Source organism: Mastigoproctus giganteus, chromosome 2, assembly GCF_048544385.1.
Source record: "Mastigoproctus giganteus isolate SK-2022 chromosome 2, ASM4854438v1, whole genome shotgun sequence".
Lineage (NCBI taxonomy): Eukaryota > Metazoa > Arthropoda > Arachnida > Uropygi > Thelyphonidae > Mastigoproctus > Mastigoproctus giganteus.
The window spans coordinates 99,307,284-99,326,596 of NC_143576.1; the positions used below are offsets into that span (position 1 = coordinate 99,307,284).

The 19,313-nt window shown below is 37.5% G+C and overlaps 1 protein-coding gene across 1 annotated transcript in view; it reads right to left on the minus strand.

Annotated features, from left to right (window-relative positions):
* Positions 1-13,566, minus strand: part of LOC150089459 (uncharacterized) — an 86,033-nt gene extending 72,467 nt beyond the window's left edge. Inside the window, exons 1-2 of the mRNA XM_090368608.1 lie at positions 13,347-13,566; positions 4,528-5,043 (exon numbers count right to left, since the gene is read on the minus strand). Coding sequence (XP_090224734.1) covers positions 4,528-5,043; positions 13,347-13,535 — 705 coding nt within the window. The 5' untranslated portion in view covers positions 13,536-13,566. The remainder of the gene's footprint in view (positions 1-4,527; positions 5,044-13,346) is intronic.
* Between the last annotated feature and the right edge of the window lie 5,747 nt (positions 13,567-19,313).

The following is a 19,313-nucleotide window of genomic DNA, read 5'->3' on the forward strand; positions in this document are numbered from 1 at the left end:
TTAGTCTTCATTTTATAAAATTAACTATTTTGATGGCATCATCTAACACTTTTCAGTTGTGGCATTCATCTTGATGCCAAAGCTTGCTTATGTATGCTGCAATATGTCCATAATATATTTGCTCATACAATTAAAATTGCTGGATTAGAAACATAAGTGGTCTCATCCAACTACAAACCATAAATTGCACTTTTTCAAACTCGATATAATAACTGATTCAACATCACCTGACATATCACATATTCGATGAGACACTGTGTTATTAGAAAAGGGTATCGTCTCCAAATATACACTTGACAATTGCACATGGTAAAATCAATTCTTCTTCAATAGTATGAGTATTTCTTTTTTTTTTTTTTAATGAAAACCACAAACATAAGGGGTATTAGAATTTATAGTACTTAGTACAGTGCATGGGTAGAAAGATGACAAAATGATGGATTGAGAAAATGAAAGATATTTGTTGATATTAGACACAAACTTCTGCAGGTTGTAAATTTTCAGGAAATACGTATGAATGTTGGTCCAGAAAACGGCAGTTTAATGAATAAACGAAGAAGATGAAAAGTTGGTTCTGTGAGTTTGATGTTGGACAGTAAATGGACGTTGGTTGGTGGTGGCACGTGTTCGGACTGTTTTGAAAGAGAGAGCAGGAATTATAGAAGCCATTTCAGAAGAACAGTGCCCGTGGAAGTATCTGTAGAAAAGGCATACGGCAGAAACAGTACATCTATGAGACAGTGAGTGGACTCTGTTAGAGATGAGTCATTAATTAACCTAACTGCCCTCTTCAGAACAGAATCTACAAGCCTGAGAGAGGTTTTGGGGGAACCGTCACAGATGTGGGAACAATATTCCATGGTAAGGAGGATTTGTACAGAGTGAACAGCTGTTTGAAAGAAAAGTAACGCCAAGAGTGAAAGAGAAAACCAAGTTTTTTAGATGCTGAGGAAGGAATATTTGTAATGTGCTTGTGCCAAGAGAGATTAGTTTTTTTGGTTGGTTTGGTTTTTTTTTTTTAGGAGCATTAGCAACTAAGGCCATATTGCTCCGGAATATGCGGTGGTCATTCCCTGACCTTTTCCGCATCCTCTGTATTTGGTGGTGATGGGCTCAACCCGGTCTAACAAGAAGCGTGTACTACGCACTGCTGCTCCTTCCCACCTGGCTACGGAGGTGCCTAAGAGAGATTAGAAGTCAGGGTAATCTCCAAAAGAGATATATCATTTTGCCTAGAAATCAGAATGTCACCAAAGATAAGCATAGGAGCAGAAGAATCCTTTTTTTGCGAGATATCAGACAAGAAATCCACTGGAGAATTACCGGGAGATCGACATTTAAGGAATTGGTAGCAGATATTCGAGAACTTGAAGCTGATTGAGCAGGTAAGGTTTCTCAAAATGGAAAGTGGAATGCAATGTGCTGTCATTGGCAAAACAATGGATAGGATTTCCAGTCAATGGAAGAAGGTCATTAATATACAAGAGGAAAAGAGTGGGGGAAAGAACTGAACCTTTGGGGGACACCAGCATTAGTGGAGAAGTTAGAAGACAGAGCCAACTACCATCACCCTCATTGAGCGATCAGAGAGAAAACTGGATAACCAATTACAAGAAACAGTTGGCAAACCATAAGATGAAAGCTTGTTTAGAAGACCTTTATGCCAAACACGATCGCAAGCCTTTGAGATGTCAAGAGCAACTGCTTGTGTTTCACTGAACTTTTCCATTGAATTTGTCCATAAATGGGTAACATAAGCCAGGATATCACCAGTGGATCGACACCGTCAGAATCCATACTGGCGATCGTTGATCAGACGGAAGATTTCTAGGTAGTTTAAGAGTTGGAGGTTAATTAAGCTATTGCCCAGCTATTTCAATCTGGTAACTTACTAAATATGAAGCTTCAATTACATTTTTGCTTTCTTGATTATTGAGAGAAATATATGAATTTATGTGTTCTTGTGATTCCAGTTTTAAAAAAAAAAAAAAAGACAGGTTTATCAATGTAGAATTTGTGTTTTGATTGTAAATTTCGAGACAAAAGAGAAGATTTCAAGCTGCTATTTGCAAGCACTTTTCCACAAATGACACATTATGGGCATGGATACTCATCATCTCCAAAAAATTAAAAACCAAATTTTAATGTAATATTCGTTATATTTCCTCTTTTTAATGTTCATCTTTATACTGATATCCTGAACATTTTTATGCCCTACTGAGAATTTTGATCAGTTGAATGCATTTTACTAATTTCTTGGTCATCTTGAGTTGAATTTGCAGGAAAATTTTGTTGCCTCTCATTAACATGTTTTTCAACATTGTTTTCCCTTATGTTTCCAGTCTTCAACCAATGATCCATTATGACTGTTATAATTTTAAAATATTTATATTATATAAAATTTACTTCTATAAAACTTTTATATATTTAAGTTATATTTTACTGAACTCACTAACTTACATCAAATTTCTTACTAAACATTTTAATATTGACATAAGTCATTTAAAAAAGCGGGGGAAAACCCATATTATCAATAAAGCTAGCACTGTAAAATTTTGGGTTATGTAGTTTCTGTAGACAGTGGCATATAATATCTAAATTTACATAAATTTTGAGATATGTACAATTCTAAATTCACCATCAACATACATTACATTGTCTTAATAATACTGACCAATTGGTCTTCTGGATTAATGTGGAGTATACATTTTCAACTATTTTTTTTTTAATAAAATATGTTTAAACTGTAGACAACATCAGAATTTTTATCATGAACCAACATTAGAATTTTTAGCATGAATCCATAGATCACTTTTGCAAATCCCCAGGGGTTTGCAAACCACCAAATGGGAACTGCTGTTGTATTAATATGATAAAAGACAACAATCAGAAATGGGATCAACAAAATGGACAATTTATAGAAAAATATAACATTAAATTAAATTAAATTGATAAAAAAATAAAATGTACATCAATGATAAATTTGGCGCCTCCGTAGCCAGGTGGGAAGGAGCAGCAGTGCATAACACACGCTTCTTGATTAGACCGGGGTTCGAGCCCATCACCACCAAATACGGAGGATGCTGAAAGGTCAGGGAATGACCACCGCATATTCCCGGAGCAATATGGCCTTAGTTGCTAATGGTCCTAAAAACCAAATAACAAACAAACAACAATGATAAATTTAAATAAAACTTTTCTAATAAGAGATTGTAAATCTAAATCATAGTGCTGAGCAAAAAAAAAAAAAAAAAAAAAACACAACAAAAAAAACCTATTTACTGGGGTGGGAGATTTTTGAAAAAAAGAAGAAAGTCATTACAAATTTACTGATGACAGCAAGAACCCACTGAAAGATTCAACCGAAGATAAAACTTTTCTCTTAGGAGGTTTTCTGAAAAACTTCAGACATAAATAATCAATACAACCAAAGATTGCATTACCAGTGAGTCCATTCTGCCTCTACTATGGTAGGCATGACTGCAAAAGTATATAAACTGTGTAGAGTTGAAAGAATGACTGAGACAACAAATGAATTCAACAAAATAACTAAGGAGAAATTTTATGCCAGAGGAGATCAAAATATTAGGAAGTTTCTGAAAAAGATGGCCAGAGTGGAGAGACATATGTAGAAATAGCATCTTTAAAATGAATCAACTAAGGAATCAGAAAGCACATAATTAGGACAAAAAATTTGAGACAACGGATAATTAAAGTTCTATATTTTCTTCTTTTTTTTTTTTGTTAGTTGTTGGCGCATCGGCTTCTGTGGCCATAATGCACCTCACAAAGTTTTTGCATTTTACTGTGATCCAAGCCCAAGGCGGGATTCGTACCCGCGACCTTTGGGTTGCCAGGCAGCCTCTTTACCCACCTGGCTAGCCTGGTCGGCAAAGTTCTATCAAAACAGTAAGTGAAGCTTGATAGTTTTTAGATGAAAATGGGCAACATTTAGATTTGTGAAATAAATTAGGAAATGTCCAAAAGGTTTGAATCCTTTTTGGCAGATAAGTTTGTTCCATCAGTTTGGCTACTCATGATGAGGTAGGATTTGGGGGGGGGGGATACATATAAGAATTGATGAAATTTTTACATATGCTGAACACACAGCAAAGTTATACCCATCTTCTTGACATAACATAGCTCCAATGCTAGTAACCACATACTACTCAACTCCTTCAGCAAAAGATAAACTAGCTGATATGGGTGACACAAAGCATTTCCAGTAAGTCTGCTCTGGTGGACTATCTAATGGCCATCTTACAAAACAATCTTAAAACTGATCTCTCAAAATGTAGAGTACTAAATCTTGCTGTGATGTCCAACATAACTAAGAGAACTCAAATTTGTTTTTGGAATGGGAAAAAACATAAATATACAAAATTACCTAAAAACTCAGTAGTACATAATTTCTACATCATTAATTGCATAACATAAAAATATCAAATATGGAATAAACAAATATAATATGGTGAATAACTAAATGCTTTAAGTTAGTATGCTTTAAGCTATGTTGCTTCAACTTACCATGTCTGACAACACAGTGAAAATTTTATGCAAGTGTTCAGGTGATGGCCGTCCAGAAGAATGTGAAGTCCCTGAAATATTATTATCTAAATGAGTGCATGATAAATAATGCTGTTCTAATGGTGAAAGAAAGGTATTGCTTGAATGATATATATTGATTTTCTCTTTAGATACTGTTATCCAATGAGGAGAAAAATCAAGACAGCTAGGTGTTTGTGGAGTTGGCACTCCTCCTCCATTTAAATCATCACCAGTCAAGAATTCAGTTTCACAGGCTTTAAAATTATAACATGACTGTTCGCTCTCAAGAGACACAAATGGCATTTCACATAATCTGTAAGGCTCAAAACACCATAGTTCAGAACCACTTTTAAAAAATGTATCTTTCTGAATAATTTTCAGAACTGCTTGAAAAGAACTAGAATAAGGTACTTCATAAAAATCAATAAAACTTCGACTGTGTCCTTTTACTTCATAGCATTTGGAAACTGGTAGAGCAAACTCCCTATTCTGAACCTGCAATATCAAAACAAAATCCCTATTAATGTCCTTGAAGGTGCATAAAAGTACAGCATGCCTTGAGTTATATGAATTCTAGATGTGCATTTTTGTGATAAGTGATTCATTTTGAGTTAGCAGTTATTTTTCAATCATTCTTTTACAATACCTAATGCAATGAAATTCAAAACATTATCTTCACTGTCATAGCAATGTTTTTTGTTTTTATTAGTTGGTAACCTAACTGAACACACAAGTAATTTTTACCCCTCAACCTTTAAAAATTTATAACCCAGCTGCATATGAATATATATCAATGAATTTTATTTTCTTGTCAGTACACTATACATACTATAAGCATAAATTATAATAATTGTAAATGCAGCGAAGTTTCCAACAAAAAAAACTTTACTTTGAATAATGCCCACTTCTTATATGGCCCATTTGTAGTAGCATACACAGCCCAAGTGTGGAAGTTCCTCAATCCCGCCCCCCCCCTCACGGATAACCAAATTATAAGGACGGTAAAAATAAGATAAATACAGGCAAACCTAGTAACAAGTTAGGTATCAATTACAAATTAAATGACAAGTTAGGCTCTAGCCCAGTATCATAAAATGAATCCTGACTTAAAATGGAACCTATTATTTTCAGAGCCCTGCAATTCACACTTTATCTTTCATTATGGATATCATAAATATCATAACGCCTCCGTAGCCGAGTGGTCAGGAGCGGGAGTTCAGTAGCACACGTTCTTTGAGTAGACTGGGGTTCAAGCCCCTGACTGCTGAATACAGCCGATCTGCCAACCGGCACTGGGCCAGCGTGGCAGATTATGGTCCATTTCCCTCAGCATGAATTGTTGAGGAGGCTTCCATCCTGCAGTGGGTTGATAATGGCTGCACTTTACCTTTTTACCTTTATGGATATCAAACTCATAGAAGGGATTCCTTGTATTCTTATCTTTAATAGCTTCAATATTTTAGTTTTTAACCAAAGAAATAGACTTCTAGGTCCTTTTTTTCCTTATCAGAAACACCACTACTATTAGCAGCCACTATTCCTGGGCAATTTTAATTCAGCCAAATGGGAAGAAAATCACCGACAAGTTTAAAACAGATTCAGCAACAGATCCCTCGTGGATAATATAAATAATTATGATCATTGTCATTAGAGTACTGGAATGAGATTATAAGTGTGAAGACGTACACTTATTGAGCTCCTGCAAATGATAAGTTTTTCTTACACATTTTATTGTATTTTTGATTAATTTGTGTTTTACAAATGATTTAAATAGGCTTAGTGGCATTCGTTAGCTTATTTTTTAAATTTAGCTAGTCTTGGAAGTTGATAGCTTAAATAAATTCAAGGAGGAACTGTACAAACTTTTAGAGGGAATGAATATTTGAAAATTTTTTTTTTTTTTTGGCTGATGCTACATAAGCTTGCTTTCTAGCATCACATTGCCTCTACTACTACCTCACAAATCTAGCATTTGACTGTTTCATCCTGTATATTTTTTGTTAATGTTACTTCCTGTCTACAGGCTGTAGACTTATATATAATTTTCATTGATACTGTTTTGTTGCTAGCTTTGCTAGTTCAAATATGTCTAAGTATCTTTAGATTAGAGTTTAAATGTAATAGAATATAGTTCACTATACACTATTTCTTTTTTACTATTGTAACCTTTTCTCTTCTATTTCAGGGGATGTCTATTCTTTTTCTTCTTCTCCTTATCTTCTATCCAACCTTCCCTCTTCCCTTTCAATCCCCATACTTCTCATTCTAATCTCCACTTCCTTTCCCTAAACACCTTGGGGCTCCCAGGCTTGCCTGATAGCCCCAGTAAGTGTCTCTGGTAATAATTTGTCCCTGGCATGCCTCCTCGTGGCCAAGGTTGGGAGTCAGGGGGCAGGGGACCGGGTGTTCCCTGGCTACAAAGTTGCCAGGTGCCAGCACTCAAAATAACACCACACATACTTACACACCTACACATACACACTTGCTTGCCTTGGCTTTTTGCCTTTTCAGATGCTAGCGGTATACAGGAGGAACCCTGGAGACAGCAATTAAAACAAACACACCTTGACCTTGTATATTTCTTGTGTACACCCTGGCATGCCTCTTCGTGGCTAGTGATGGAAGACAGTGAACAAACTTGTTCTATGCCCCATGCCTGCGAAGACACCAGGGGCTGGAAAACAACACTCAACAGAACAAACACACCACTCCACACCCACACTTACCATTGCCTGCATTGGCACATGCCTCATACAGGTGCTACAGCAGCTTATGGGGGGGAAAACCTCGGAGACTGCCATAAAACAAACACATTTTGACATTTTGTATACTTCTTATCAGGAATTTGGAGAAATTGATGAAATGCACACCACCTGTTTCCCTTGGTTTGTCTCCACGAGATGGAACACAGTGTGCTAGATCAAGGGGATTTTTTTTTTATCTGGATCGTGCGAGGGAACCTGTAGATTTAGCTGAGAAAATATCTTTTAAAATGTTTAGTGAGCTTTCTCTCTGCCTGCATAAGGAGCTGGAAGAATTTCTTTTTCAGGAAAAAAAAAGGTGAGTATGAGGATTGTAAATGGGGTACTTTCACAATGGTGTGTGCTTGAAAGCGCCCTACATGATGTTGGCATTGAAAATGAGTGTCTAAAGGAGGTCACTGGCTTAGAGAGGGTACTAGATGTGAATGAGAAAACTGTGAGAGCTGCAGATCAAGGAAGACTGGCTTACTAAGGAACTGTTTAATGCTTCCTTGGTGGATGCAGAAAATAAATGCTTAAATGATAACATTACATCCTTGGAGGTGAAATTGAAGGAATACAAACAAAAAATTGAAGGACTGAAAAATAAAGTTAGTGATATATTAAGAGAACTATATAGTAAGGTAATCCAGCATAGAACACCTCAGGGTCAGGTGAATGTCAAGGAACGAAGGCAAACTAAGGGCCGAAATGAAAGTCGGATGTGCTTATCTTCCTCATCGTCGGATGGAACAGGAGGACTGAGAGTGAAAGCAGCCGATGGATCAAACTTGAAAAACAGTGATGAGTTTAGCAGTAACTAAAGAGCTTAAAAGCAGCTTAAAGAAAATAAGGATAAGGAGGTTTTGAAAGATTAGGGATAATGTTGTGGTACTGGAGATGCAAACAGAAAAAGAGCTACAAGAGGTAAAGCAATGCAAGAGCATTAAATGATTGGGCTTGATCCTCTCAACTCCAAAAAAAAAAACAGGACAAAAAATAATTTTGTATGATGTGGGAAAAAATGATCAACAAGAAAGACCTGTTAGGAGACTTATACAGGAGTGTTTCAAAGTGATGGTCAATAATTTAAAGGTGAACTGTACAGACTACAATATGCAAAAAAAGACAAGTGAACATGGGTCCTTAAGTGAATTATTTCCGACATATTGCACATTTCTAGTTGGTATCCACCACTGACAAGGTTAACTGTACAGAGTTGGGATCCACCACTGACTTGTTTGTTTAGGTTAGGTTATGCTCATTTTCTCCCTTTCCCCTCTCTCAATGCTCTGAGACGTAGCAGGCATACTAGTACTTGTCAAAGGATAGTCAACATGGAAAGAGGTTACAGCAACGAAGAGCATGCGGACATGCACTTCATGTATGGTAAAGCCAACACAGTACGGCAGTGCACTCGAGACTGCACGTTTGTACCAAGAAGCATTTCCCTGCCAAAGGCAGCCCAACGGGTGCACATTCATCAGAGAACATTCAGAGAACATGGGTGCTTCGCACATGGAGTACAAGCAAGTAGACCCAGAAGCATAACACCTGATGTTGAGGAAAGGGTGTTAGAAAGAACATCCTGTAACATGTAACATCTGTAAAATCCTGTTGTGTTGAAACCAAAAATTAAAAATGTATTATCTTATGTTTAATAAAACCACCCTCAGCAAAGGATTCACAGCTTTTTGCTAAACTAGTGCTCCCATAGTCAGTGGCGGATCTTAACAGAAAATGTGCATTATCTCGAAAGTGGTTCATTTGCGGCCTGATGTTCACCGAGACTTTTTTGCTTATTTTAGTTTGTACTTTTCACTTTTAAATTATTGACCATCATTTTTGAAACACCCTGTATAACAAAAATTTAGTAAGCATGAACATCTTCAGGGAGGAAGTGGAGATGGAGATATTTGTCCGTTTTTGTAGTATTAATAAAGCAAAAACAGGAAACAATTAGGTCTTCAAGGTATCAAGGCGTATTAGAAGTCATTTGTTACTGCAGGATAGGATTTTAGTTGGCTTCATGTCATATAAGTTCAATGATTTCCATTTAGTTATCTTGTGCTCTAATTGTCAGGTATTTGGTCACACAGCAGAACATGTTACCACAGAGACCCAATTTGCAGTCACTGTGCAGGTATAGAACACTCCTATACCTGCACAGTGACTATACACATTCTGTAATCAGCGAGAACAACTGATCTGTTCCAATGTAAGGCAAAAAAAAAAAAAAAAAAAAAAACGAGCTGCAAATCATTCCGTAAGGAGTAAACAGTGTCCAGACTACTTGAATGTACTTAAGTTGGTGAAAGAGCACGGCAATATGATAATGTTAATGGCAGATACTGATAATCACTTAATTCTTAATCAGTACAATGCAAAATTGAATGATAACCTGCTATTACTACAGATTAATGCTCAGATAACAAGATCGGTGGCTGATGAAGTTAGACCAGTGTGCAGCAGAGAGAATATTGATATAGGTTGCATAAAGGAACCATACTTAGTGAAAAGTCGGCATACAGGATATCCATTTTCAGCACGCGTATTTTGTGCAGATGAACCTGACTTATGAGTTGCAATTGTAATGTTTAATAAGAATGTAGTTATCACTGCTATAAATCTGTTGTGCTCTTCACAGATGGTGTGCATAGGGGTGGAGTCAGATCTTGCATCATTCTATCTATGTTGTATGTATTGTCATCACTCAACAGACAACATCTACATCAGGTACATGGAACTGGTTAAAAATCACTTGGGTAATAATTCAGTAATATTTGCGATGGATTCTAATGCAAGATCAGCGTCGGGGTTTGAAAGAATTACAAATGATTGTGGTTGTAAACTAGATTAATTCTTTGCTTGTTGTAGATAGCTTACACAAAATCTACCAAGTCCAGATAGTACTTTCTTCACTGTTAATGGAGAATCAAATATTGACTTGACAATCTGTAGCGTAATGGCAGCTGGTATTGTGGACGATTGGTGATTAAGAGCAGATTTGGTCTGCTCTGATCATCAGGCCATTGTATTTTCTGTCAGTGACATGACAAAACTAGCTCCATCTCAGGAACAGTTATGACGATTTGCCCAGATTCCCAAGTCGAACATATTCGTGTCCGACTTGGGAACCTGGACATCGGGGCATTCAATCAGATGTCCAGAGAGAATCCAGTGGGCATACTTCAGCACTCTCTCTTTGAGGCTTCCAGCACATCTATGAAGCAAAAGAACTGCAATAAGATTCCTGTTAAATGGTGGTCTGGTGAGTTAAGCCAACTTCAGAAGCAAGTTCATAAAGCACGAAAAAAGGTACCAAAGAAGCGGGGGTAACAATGGGAAGGAGGAAGTTGTGGCACTATTGGAGGTGTTGACGAGGAAAGTACAATTAGAGGATATGGAGTGCATATGTGCGTATAATATCTAAATCAAACTTAACCACCTGGAGAACGTTGGTTAGAACAGTGGGCAATGAGAACCCATGGGGAATTGTATATAAGCTATATACTGGCAAAACTAAATATATAATGGAGATATGGCATACTCTATTGGAGGTGTTGACAAGGAAAGTACAAGTTGGAGGGAAAGCATGTCTGTGATCTTGATTATCTAATTGGAGATACTATCTCTGAGCAAGATAATGAGGAACATATGATGATGAAAAGGCTGAATCATGCTTACTCTGGGGTACATAATGAGAATCCCTTTAGTTTGATTGAATTGTGATGCAATACAGCACATAATAAATGCCCAGGGATGGACCTTATTGAAGAAGAGGTCATTGAACAGGCTCATCGACTGATACCTGAAGTCTTTAATAGCTACCTGCATGATGGGGTCTTTCCATCACCACGGAAGGATGCCTTATTAAAGCTGAGACTGAAGGGACCATCTAGGCCAAAGAATGATCCACAATCTTATTGACCTATTGCCCTCCTCCCTGGTATCCGGAACTATATATTAGGCTCGAATAATAAGTATGTCCTTCGAATCTTTATTGACTTCAAGGGAAGTTTTAACTCCATTCAATGGAACAGCATTCTTATGATGTTGCAACTTGCAGGCTGAGATCTTTAGGATGGTAAAGGACTACTTCATGCACTGTACAGTGACTGTTAAGTCATCAATTGGTTCCATTGTACGAGAGGTGACCAGCGGATGCCCACAACAATCAGTTTTGGGCCGCTAATGTGGAACCTAGTTTGAGAGGACTGGTTGTGTAGGGACTACAAGGATATAGATATAGTGGTGTATGCTGATGATCTTGTGCTGCCTATTGAAGGAAATCCACAGATGCAACTAGAAACCAGGTCACGCACGTTTTGCTTGAACTTAACTGGTGTAGATTAACACCATCTAAACTGACTGTATCAGGAACCAAAACAAGGAAAATGGTCATTTTTTTGGATAGAAGATCACCAATTGTGAGAATGAATGGGTCGAGGCTAAAATTGGCAAGGCAATTACAATATTTAGGCATTACGCTTGATGGATCTTTGACTTTCAACTCACATGTCATATATCTATCAGAAAAGGTGAGGAAATTTATTGGGATGATTACTCAAATCACTAGGGTTGGCTGGGGAATGAAAGGTAGGGCACTGAACTTGCTATTTGAATGTGTATTTATCTCCATGGTACCGTATGGTGCACCAATTTGGTTTGAGCGTGTAAGTGGAAAAGTATTTACTAGAAAGTTCAGTTCCATTCAAAGAGTAATGCTCCTTAGGATGTGCACAGCATGCAAAACTGTGTCGACTCCAGATTTGCAGGTTTTGACTGGAAAATTGCCTATTGATCTGCATTTGGTGCATTGTGTGTTGGCTTATTCCATCTGCTGGGGCCTTCCCTGTTCATTTCTGAATATTGAGGTGGACATCCCAGGAAGAAAAAGGCAAGAATCTGGGATGCTCTGGTAAAAGTCTGGCAGGAGTGTTTGTGATAAAGGATGGATTACACAATTTTTCCAAGATATAAGAAATGCAGCCTCAATAAAGTTTAAGATTTGCACCAAACATACAAGCTATGTTCTTATTGACTAGTCATGGTTCATTAATACAACACTGCACGATTTAGGAATTACTGAAAGATCCAATTGCCATTGTGGTGAAAGGGAATCATGGGAACATATGTACAACTGTGAGGAGTACAGCGATCTACAAATTGAATTGGTATCATGAGTGAGTAATCTCAATCTTATGGCAAAAGGCTGCAAGATGATTCTAGTTGATAAACAGGACAACTTCTTGACTTTCCAAGCCGTTACAACTGCTTTATTTCTTAGGCAGAAGACTCTTCTGCATCTGGCAGCTGTGGATTGGTAATGTGGTATGGTGTAGTACCAGATTCCCTAAAGTTCTTTGGAATCTTTCTGAAAGACTTTGCTGCTTTGGAGGAGGCATAAGTCTGCCATATCCACTGCAACTCCAGCTCCTTGTTCTGGCATTTCTGTTCTTGGCAGCTCCTTGTGCTGCTAGCTTTCCAACAGACTCTGAACAGATGTAGCTCTTTTGCTATGAAGTTTGGACTTTGTCTGAAATTTAGGAATTTCAGACAGTCCAAATTTATTTTTTAAGCAATTTGATTATTCTGTTTTTTTCATATGTATCTGTTTTGGTCGTGGCAGTTTTTCCCTCCCTGTACTTGGGCAAACAGGAGAGGGAGTATATTAGAGTACTCCTAAATTAGGTATAACTGACAGCGGGGTTGTAATGGGTTAGCTGGGATCCCTTTAATTAATAAATAAAAAAACGTATACTTATTTATACTACTCGGTATATATTGTAATTAAATAAACACTTTTCTATTAGTAAACTAAGCTCACTTGCTATCAGACATTATCTACTATTCAGTAGCGTAGCTACCCTTTTTCAGGCCCGGAGGCAAAGAACATGTTCGGGCCCATACTTAATGAAAATTGCAAGAAGAGGAGACAGCCAAACACGCCGGGCCCGGAGGCAATTACCTTGCCTGCCTACATGGTAGCTACGCCACTGCTACTATTGGAAACCGGGCAACTTCTTTACACCGGTACATATCCACTGCCTTTACCTCACTCGTTCCTCGGGAAAAGACAGACTCCAGAAACTTGTTTTGTACTGACGCTACACCATATTGGCCAATATTAAAACGTAAAGCACGCAACACCGGATATAACTTAATCAGACAAAAGTTTCCGATTAAGGACGAACCAACTGCGCGTTTTCCTGGAAATTTTAGACAACACAGGCATACTGCCATTAGTATTTCAAATAAAATTTTACAAATAACTTTAAACACTGCAAACAGATATACACATTTGCCTCCTCATGGACTGTCCACGGTAAGTAATTTTTAAAATAATGAACAAGAGACCGCAAAACATCCGCCAGACACAGCCCACTTCTAATATCATACTGGGTGTTTCTTTGCTGTGAAATGCAGTAAAATTGAGAATAACACAAACCCTTGCTGTGAAATGCATAAAATTTGAGCGTATCGCTAAAAAAACATATCTTTGCTAAAGTAAAATTCAGCGTATCAATAAAAACACAACATGGCTGTGCAATGCAGTAAATTTGAACATATCACTAAAAACACATACAGAAGAAATTAAACTACATTACAAGTGGGATAACTAAATTTAAAAATACAGAAAACGGGACACCTACTAAAACGACAAGATGATACACAATGTTGCGTACTGCGAATGAGAAACGCTCGCATTGTTGTAGTAGTAGTAGTGGCATGTGATGCAAGAAAGCAAGTGTATGAGCTTATGCAGCATAAGCCAAAAAAACAAAAAAAATCACACCATTCCCTCCAAATGCCTGTTCAGTTCTTCCATAAACTTATTTAACCTATCAACTTCCACAACGACAGATGGAAGTTTGTTCCAGCAATTAACCACCCCCTGGCTAAAGGCAAATTTCTGCACATCTATTCTACATCTGTCCGTCCTCAATTTCAATTTATGCCCCCTTAGGTTCGTAATCTGAACAGGTGGAAGAATCCCATCAGAATTCAGCATGCTCTACCCATTCAAGGTCTTAAACACCTCAATCAGATCACCTCGCAGGTGCCTAGTCTCCAGCCACGGCAATTTGCAGAACTTAAGCCTCTCTTGGTAAGAGGATCCCTTCATTCCCCCTCACCAATCTTGTTGCCCTTCTCTGTACACGCTCACGCAAATCTACATCCTTCCTAAAATGAGACCTGCAGACCTGTACACAGTACTCAAGTCATGGCCTGACCTTTGCCTTATACAGAGGGACAATCACCTTCTTCTCTTTTTTTTTTTTTTTTTTTATGAAAACCCCAAACACGAAAGGTATCAAAACCTATAGTACATAGTACCGTGCATGGGTTGAAGGAGAAGTATGGGGGGAGGGGGATGCCGGAAACTTTGCTCTAGAGACTAAACATGGGTTTCACCACTTCAAGCCTCCAATAAGCAAAGTGGTGGTATTTCACCGGTTGATGAAAGTCATCTACTCTGCTAGCAAAATTCCTATATATCACTGACAAAACCCCATGACCTGCCCTGGCAGTCTGTCTGCATTGCTCAGAAAACTTCATATCTGACTAGATGTGAAGTTACTCCCAGGTCTTTTTCATTTTCTACCACCATAAGGGTAGTACCACACAGTTGGTACGTTTCTCTGGGGTTACTTTTGCCCATACGCAGTATTTTGCATTTGTCAAGGCTAAACTTCAGTTGCCACTTCTTGGCCCATCTGCCCAAATTAACTAGATCCTGTTGCAGTAGCACACTGCCATTACTGTCAACCCTGCCAACCTTTGTATTATCTGCAAACTTCGACACTAAGGCTGATATACCTTCATTAATATCATTGATAAATATAGAAAACAACAGAGGAACCAACACCGAACCCTGTGGGACTCCACTAATAATATTAGTCCACGAAGAACCGTACCCATTAATTACCACCCTCTGTTTTCTCTCACTCATCCATCCTTTTATCCATTGTAGCAACTTACACTTAATACTGTTCTGCTCCAATTTGAACAATAGTCTTCCACGCGCAACAGTGTCTAAAGCTTTCCTTAAATCCAAATATATGATATCAAAATTATTTTTTGCATCCAGTTCCTTTGTAACCACATCATAATATCTAATCAAATTTGTCAGACAAGACTTTCCCTTAACAAACCCGTGCTGTGTCTGAATTATTGCTGCAGTCTTGTCTAGATGATCCTGCAATGCATCTTTAACCAGTGACTCCATTATTTTACCCAGAACAGAAGTTAAACTAACTTGTCTGTAATTACTCGTGTCACCCTTCGATCCCTCTTTGTGAATTGGGGATACATTTGCACATCTCCAGACCGTGGGGACCTCCCCTGAGTCCAAGGATGCCCTCATAATTATGGCTAAGCGTTTGCTTAGTTGCTTTGCCGCCTCATTTAATATAACTGTATAGATCCGATCCACCCCAGGTGCCTTTCTTATGTTTAACTTCAACAATTTCTCCCCCACTTTGCTCTCAGTTATTACAAATCATTAAGCACCCTGCTAGAATTTTGAGAACCTCTTGGCATTTTCAAACCTCAATAACTCTCCATGTGTGAATGTAGATGCAAAATACTCATTCAGTTTGTTTGCTATCTGATCAGGATCATCAACAATCGAACCATCGATATCAAGTGGACCAATCAGATTCATCCCCTTCCTTTTAGAGTGTATATAAGTAAAGAAATCCTTGTTGTTTTTCTTAGCATCTTTTGCCAAAGATTTCTCTGAATCCGCCTTCGCATGCCTAACCTCTTTTGTGACCTGATTACAGACTAGCTTATATCTGCCATAGGCTTCTGAATCGCTTGACAATTTATATGCATACCATGCATTTTTCTTCTCTGTCACGAGTCTCATTAGTTCATTTGATAACCATTTAGGCCTAAACCTTGAATTATATTTCTTAATAGGTATGAAACTTTTAGTAGCATCCATGATTAATTCCTTGAATGCTTCCCACTTAGAATTTACTGTTGGTAACACCGTCAGTTGATCCCACTGTACAGAATTTAAAAACTGTCTGAGACCACTGTTTAGAGTTTTATGAGCATCAGCGAATAAGGCCATATGGCTCCGGATATAATCCCAGGGGCTCGCATCTGGTGAGTATCGGCTTTGCACACCCAGGGTCCTTAGCTCGATATCGTCATTCTTCTCTTTCTTGGTTATTCCCTTCAACTTCTGACTCTTGTTTTCTCTCGCTCTCTCACACACCCACACAGATACACACACTTGCTAATTCAAAATTTGTTTTTAGCTGGTGCAACAAAAGCCTCAGGCTTCCTTGAACCGTATGGCTAATAATAATAATAATAATAATAATAATAATAATAATAATAATAATAATAATAATAATAATAATAATCAGAGAGTTCCTCGACTAACAATAATACCACACATAACAACAATCACCCTGTGTACTTGGCAGCAATACCAGTCACGAAGTAGAAACCCCAATCAGGGAGAAATAATATAAAAGCAATAATAATAATATTATTATCTGTAAATTCCATGAGTACTATTGTCGATTTTCTGTTTGTTAGACAAAAAAAAAAAACAAAAAAAAAGACTAATCCATGAGTTCTTTTGTCGATTTTCTGTTTGCTAGACAAAAATAGAACGAGTTTCCTTGAGAAAAAACCAATCGTTTTGTAATAAGCATTCTTGGAGTTTTAGATACAGAAGTGGCTTAAGCACATTGCACCATATGCCTTCATCATTATCATTAATAAATACAGAAAAATAATAACTCGATACCGAATGCTTGGGATTTCGATAGCAGCATTAGTCCACGAAAAGAAGTACCTATTAATATCCACTCTTTCTCCCACTCAACCATCCTTTTTGTCCATAGCAGTAACTTTCCTTTAATGCCACACTGCACTTAAATTGTAAAGAAGTCTTTTATGTGCAATATAAAATCTGTGAAATCGAAGTATGTTACATCAAAATTATTATTATTTATTTATTTTTATTTTTTTGCATCCAATTCCTTTGTCATTACATCATACCGTAAAATTAAACTGGTCAGACAAGATCTCCCCTTAACAAACTCATGCTGTGACTGAAGCATAACTGCACTCCCGTATAAATGGTCATACATTACTTCTTTAAACAGCGACTCCATAATTTTTCCTGGAACAGAAGTAATTACATGCAGGGGCATTCCGTCTCGAGGGTAAAAGGGATGTAGACATGTATAGTATCTTCTGTACAGCGGCTCCAGGAACATAAGTTCATCTCCGCCATGTTACTCTGTGATGATAAAAAAACTCTGTAGAGCGGCCAGAAACGTGTAGTGTTATGTTTGTGTATATTATGTGTTGTTGTTTCTGGCCTCTTTGCCACAGGACAGGCAATCTCCTGGAAAGCGTGTGCGGTGCCCGTCTACACCACGAGGAGGGGGGCCACAACTAGATATGTCCTTGGCCAAGCGGAGATAGACCATTACAATCTTTGTCTGCCTTGAAGAGGGCGAAGTCCTGTACCCACTGGAGATAGTGCTATACCAGTAGATGCCAGCAAATCCTGTACCCACAGCTATCCAAATTTAGGGTACCAGCATAGCGAAAAAAATAAAATAAATAAAATCATAATTAAAAAAATAATAAATAAATAAGTAAAAAGAAAAAAAAAAAGAAAAATAAACTAAGATAAAAAGTTATAGATAGGAGTAGAAAAAAATTTTAAAAAAATAAAAAGAAAAAAAGAAGTAAAATAAAATAAAAATAAATAAAAAATTATATAGATGTATATAGATACAAAGTTAAAAAAAAGGAAATTACTAATAAAATAAATAAAAAAATAAATGAAATGAAGGTGAAGTAAAATGATATAAAATAAAAATAATAAAACAAAAATTATAAATAAAAGTAAGAAGAAGAAAAAATAATAATAATAAATAAATAAATAATCATTGTAAATGTAAAATAAAATAAAAAGATAAATAAAATAAAATAAAATAAATAAAAAAAACCAGTTGCCCAGACTTTCTTCTATTTTCTCTAGCCAGAAGAAAAAAAAAGATAAAAAAAAATAAAAGTGAATGGTCTAAGATTGGACAAATCACGCACATGCTTGAGTCAGTGCAATACGAGTGGGTGCCAGCAATCCTCGGGTTGCCCAGGCCTAAGGGGATAAAAGTAAAAAAAAAAAACTGGATCTATGTGATCTTCTAAGAGCTATTCAAGGTGCAATATTTTATCTTTGCAAGACACTGCTCACTGTTGAGGCTGGCATTATTGAAGATGCCACCGTAGGAGGTGAAGCTGAAGTGGGATAGGCCAACAGAAGTTTTCTTTTAGCAAATAAATCAGAAGCAAATTGTTGTAGGATTCCAAGGTGTGAGGCAGATTCTACTAGATGTTTTCGTTGCCAGGTGAGAAGGTGTTTATACGGTCTTGTAGGGATTTCCGTAGGTCAGCATAAAGAGGGCAGTGATAGAGCAGGTGGTTCCAGTTGGAGACAAGGCAAGAATCGGTATTGCTTATTCTGAACTGAAAGAGTTTGGAGTTGAAAGAGCCATGTCTAGTTATGATATTTTTCTTGCTGACAGTAAAGGAGACGGCTGATATAAATTTATAAGTAGTTCTGCCTTTAGGGGATGTATTCCAATGATCTTGCCAAATTTTTGTTAAAGCAGACCAAATCCGGGTTTTTTCAGCTTTGGTATCTGCAAGGACATCATTCTGTATTCCATGGAAGTCTGATGTTTTTGAACGTAGCAGAAGGCACGATGTAAAATGTGCAAGTCCAGAGGTAATACTCCAGCTATAACCTGCAGGGCATCGGTTGAGACAGTCCTGCACGCACCGAGCATTGTAAGGATCACGGATCTTTGCAAGGAGAGTAGTTTTGATTTGTTTGACGTTCTTGACGTTCAGGTCGCTTGGCTACACAGAAGCATTAGTCACCTGGACAAATGATTTTGGGTTCTCGTAACACCACGGGAAGGTGGGCCAGTTCCAGTAGATGGGACACCTGTGGTCTCAGAGTAAGAAAGA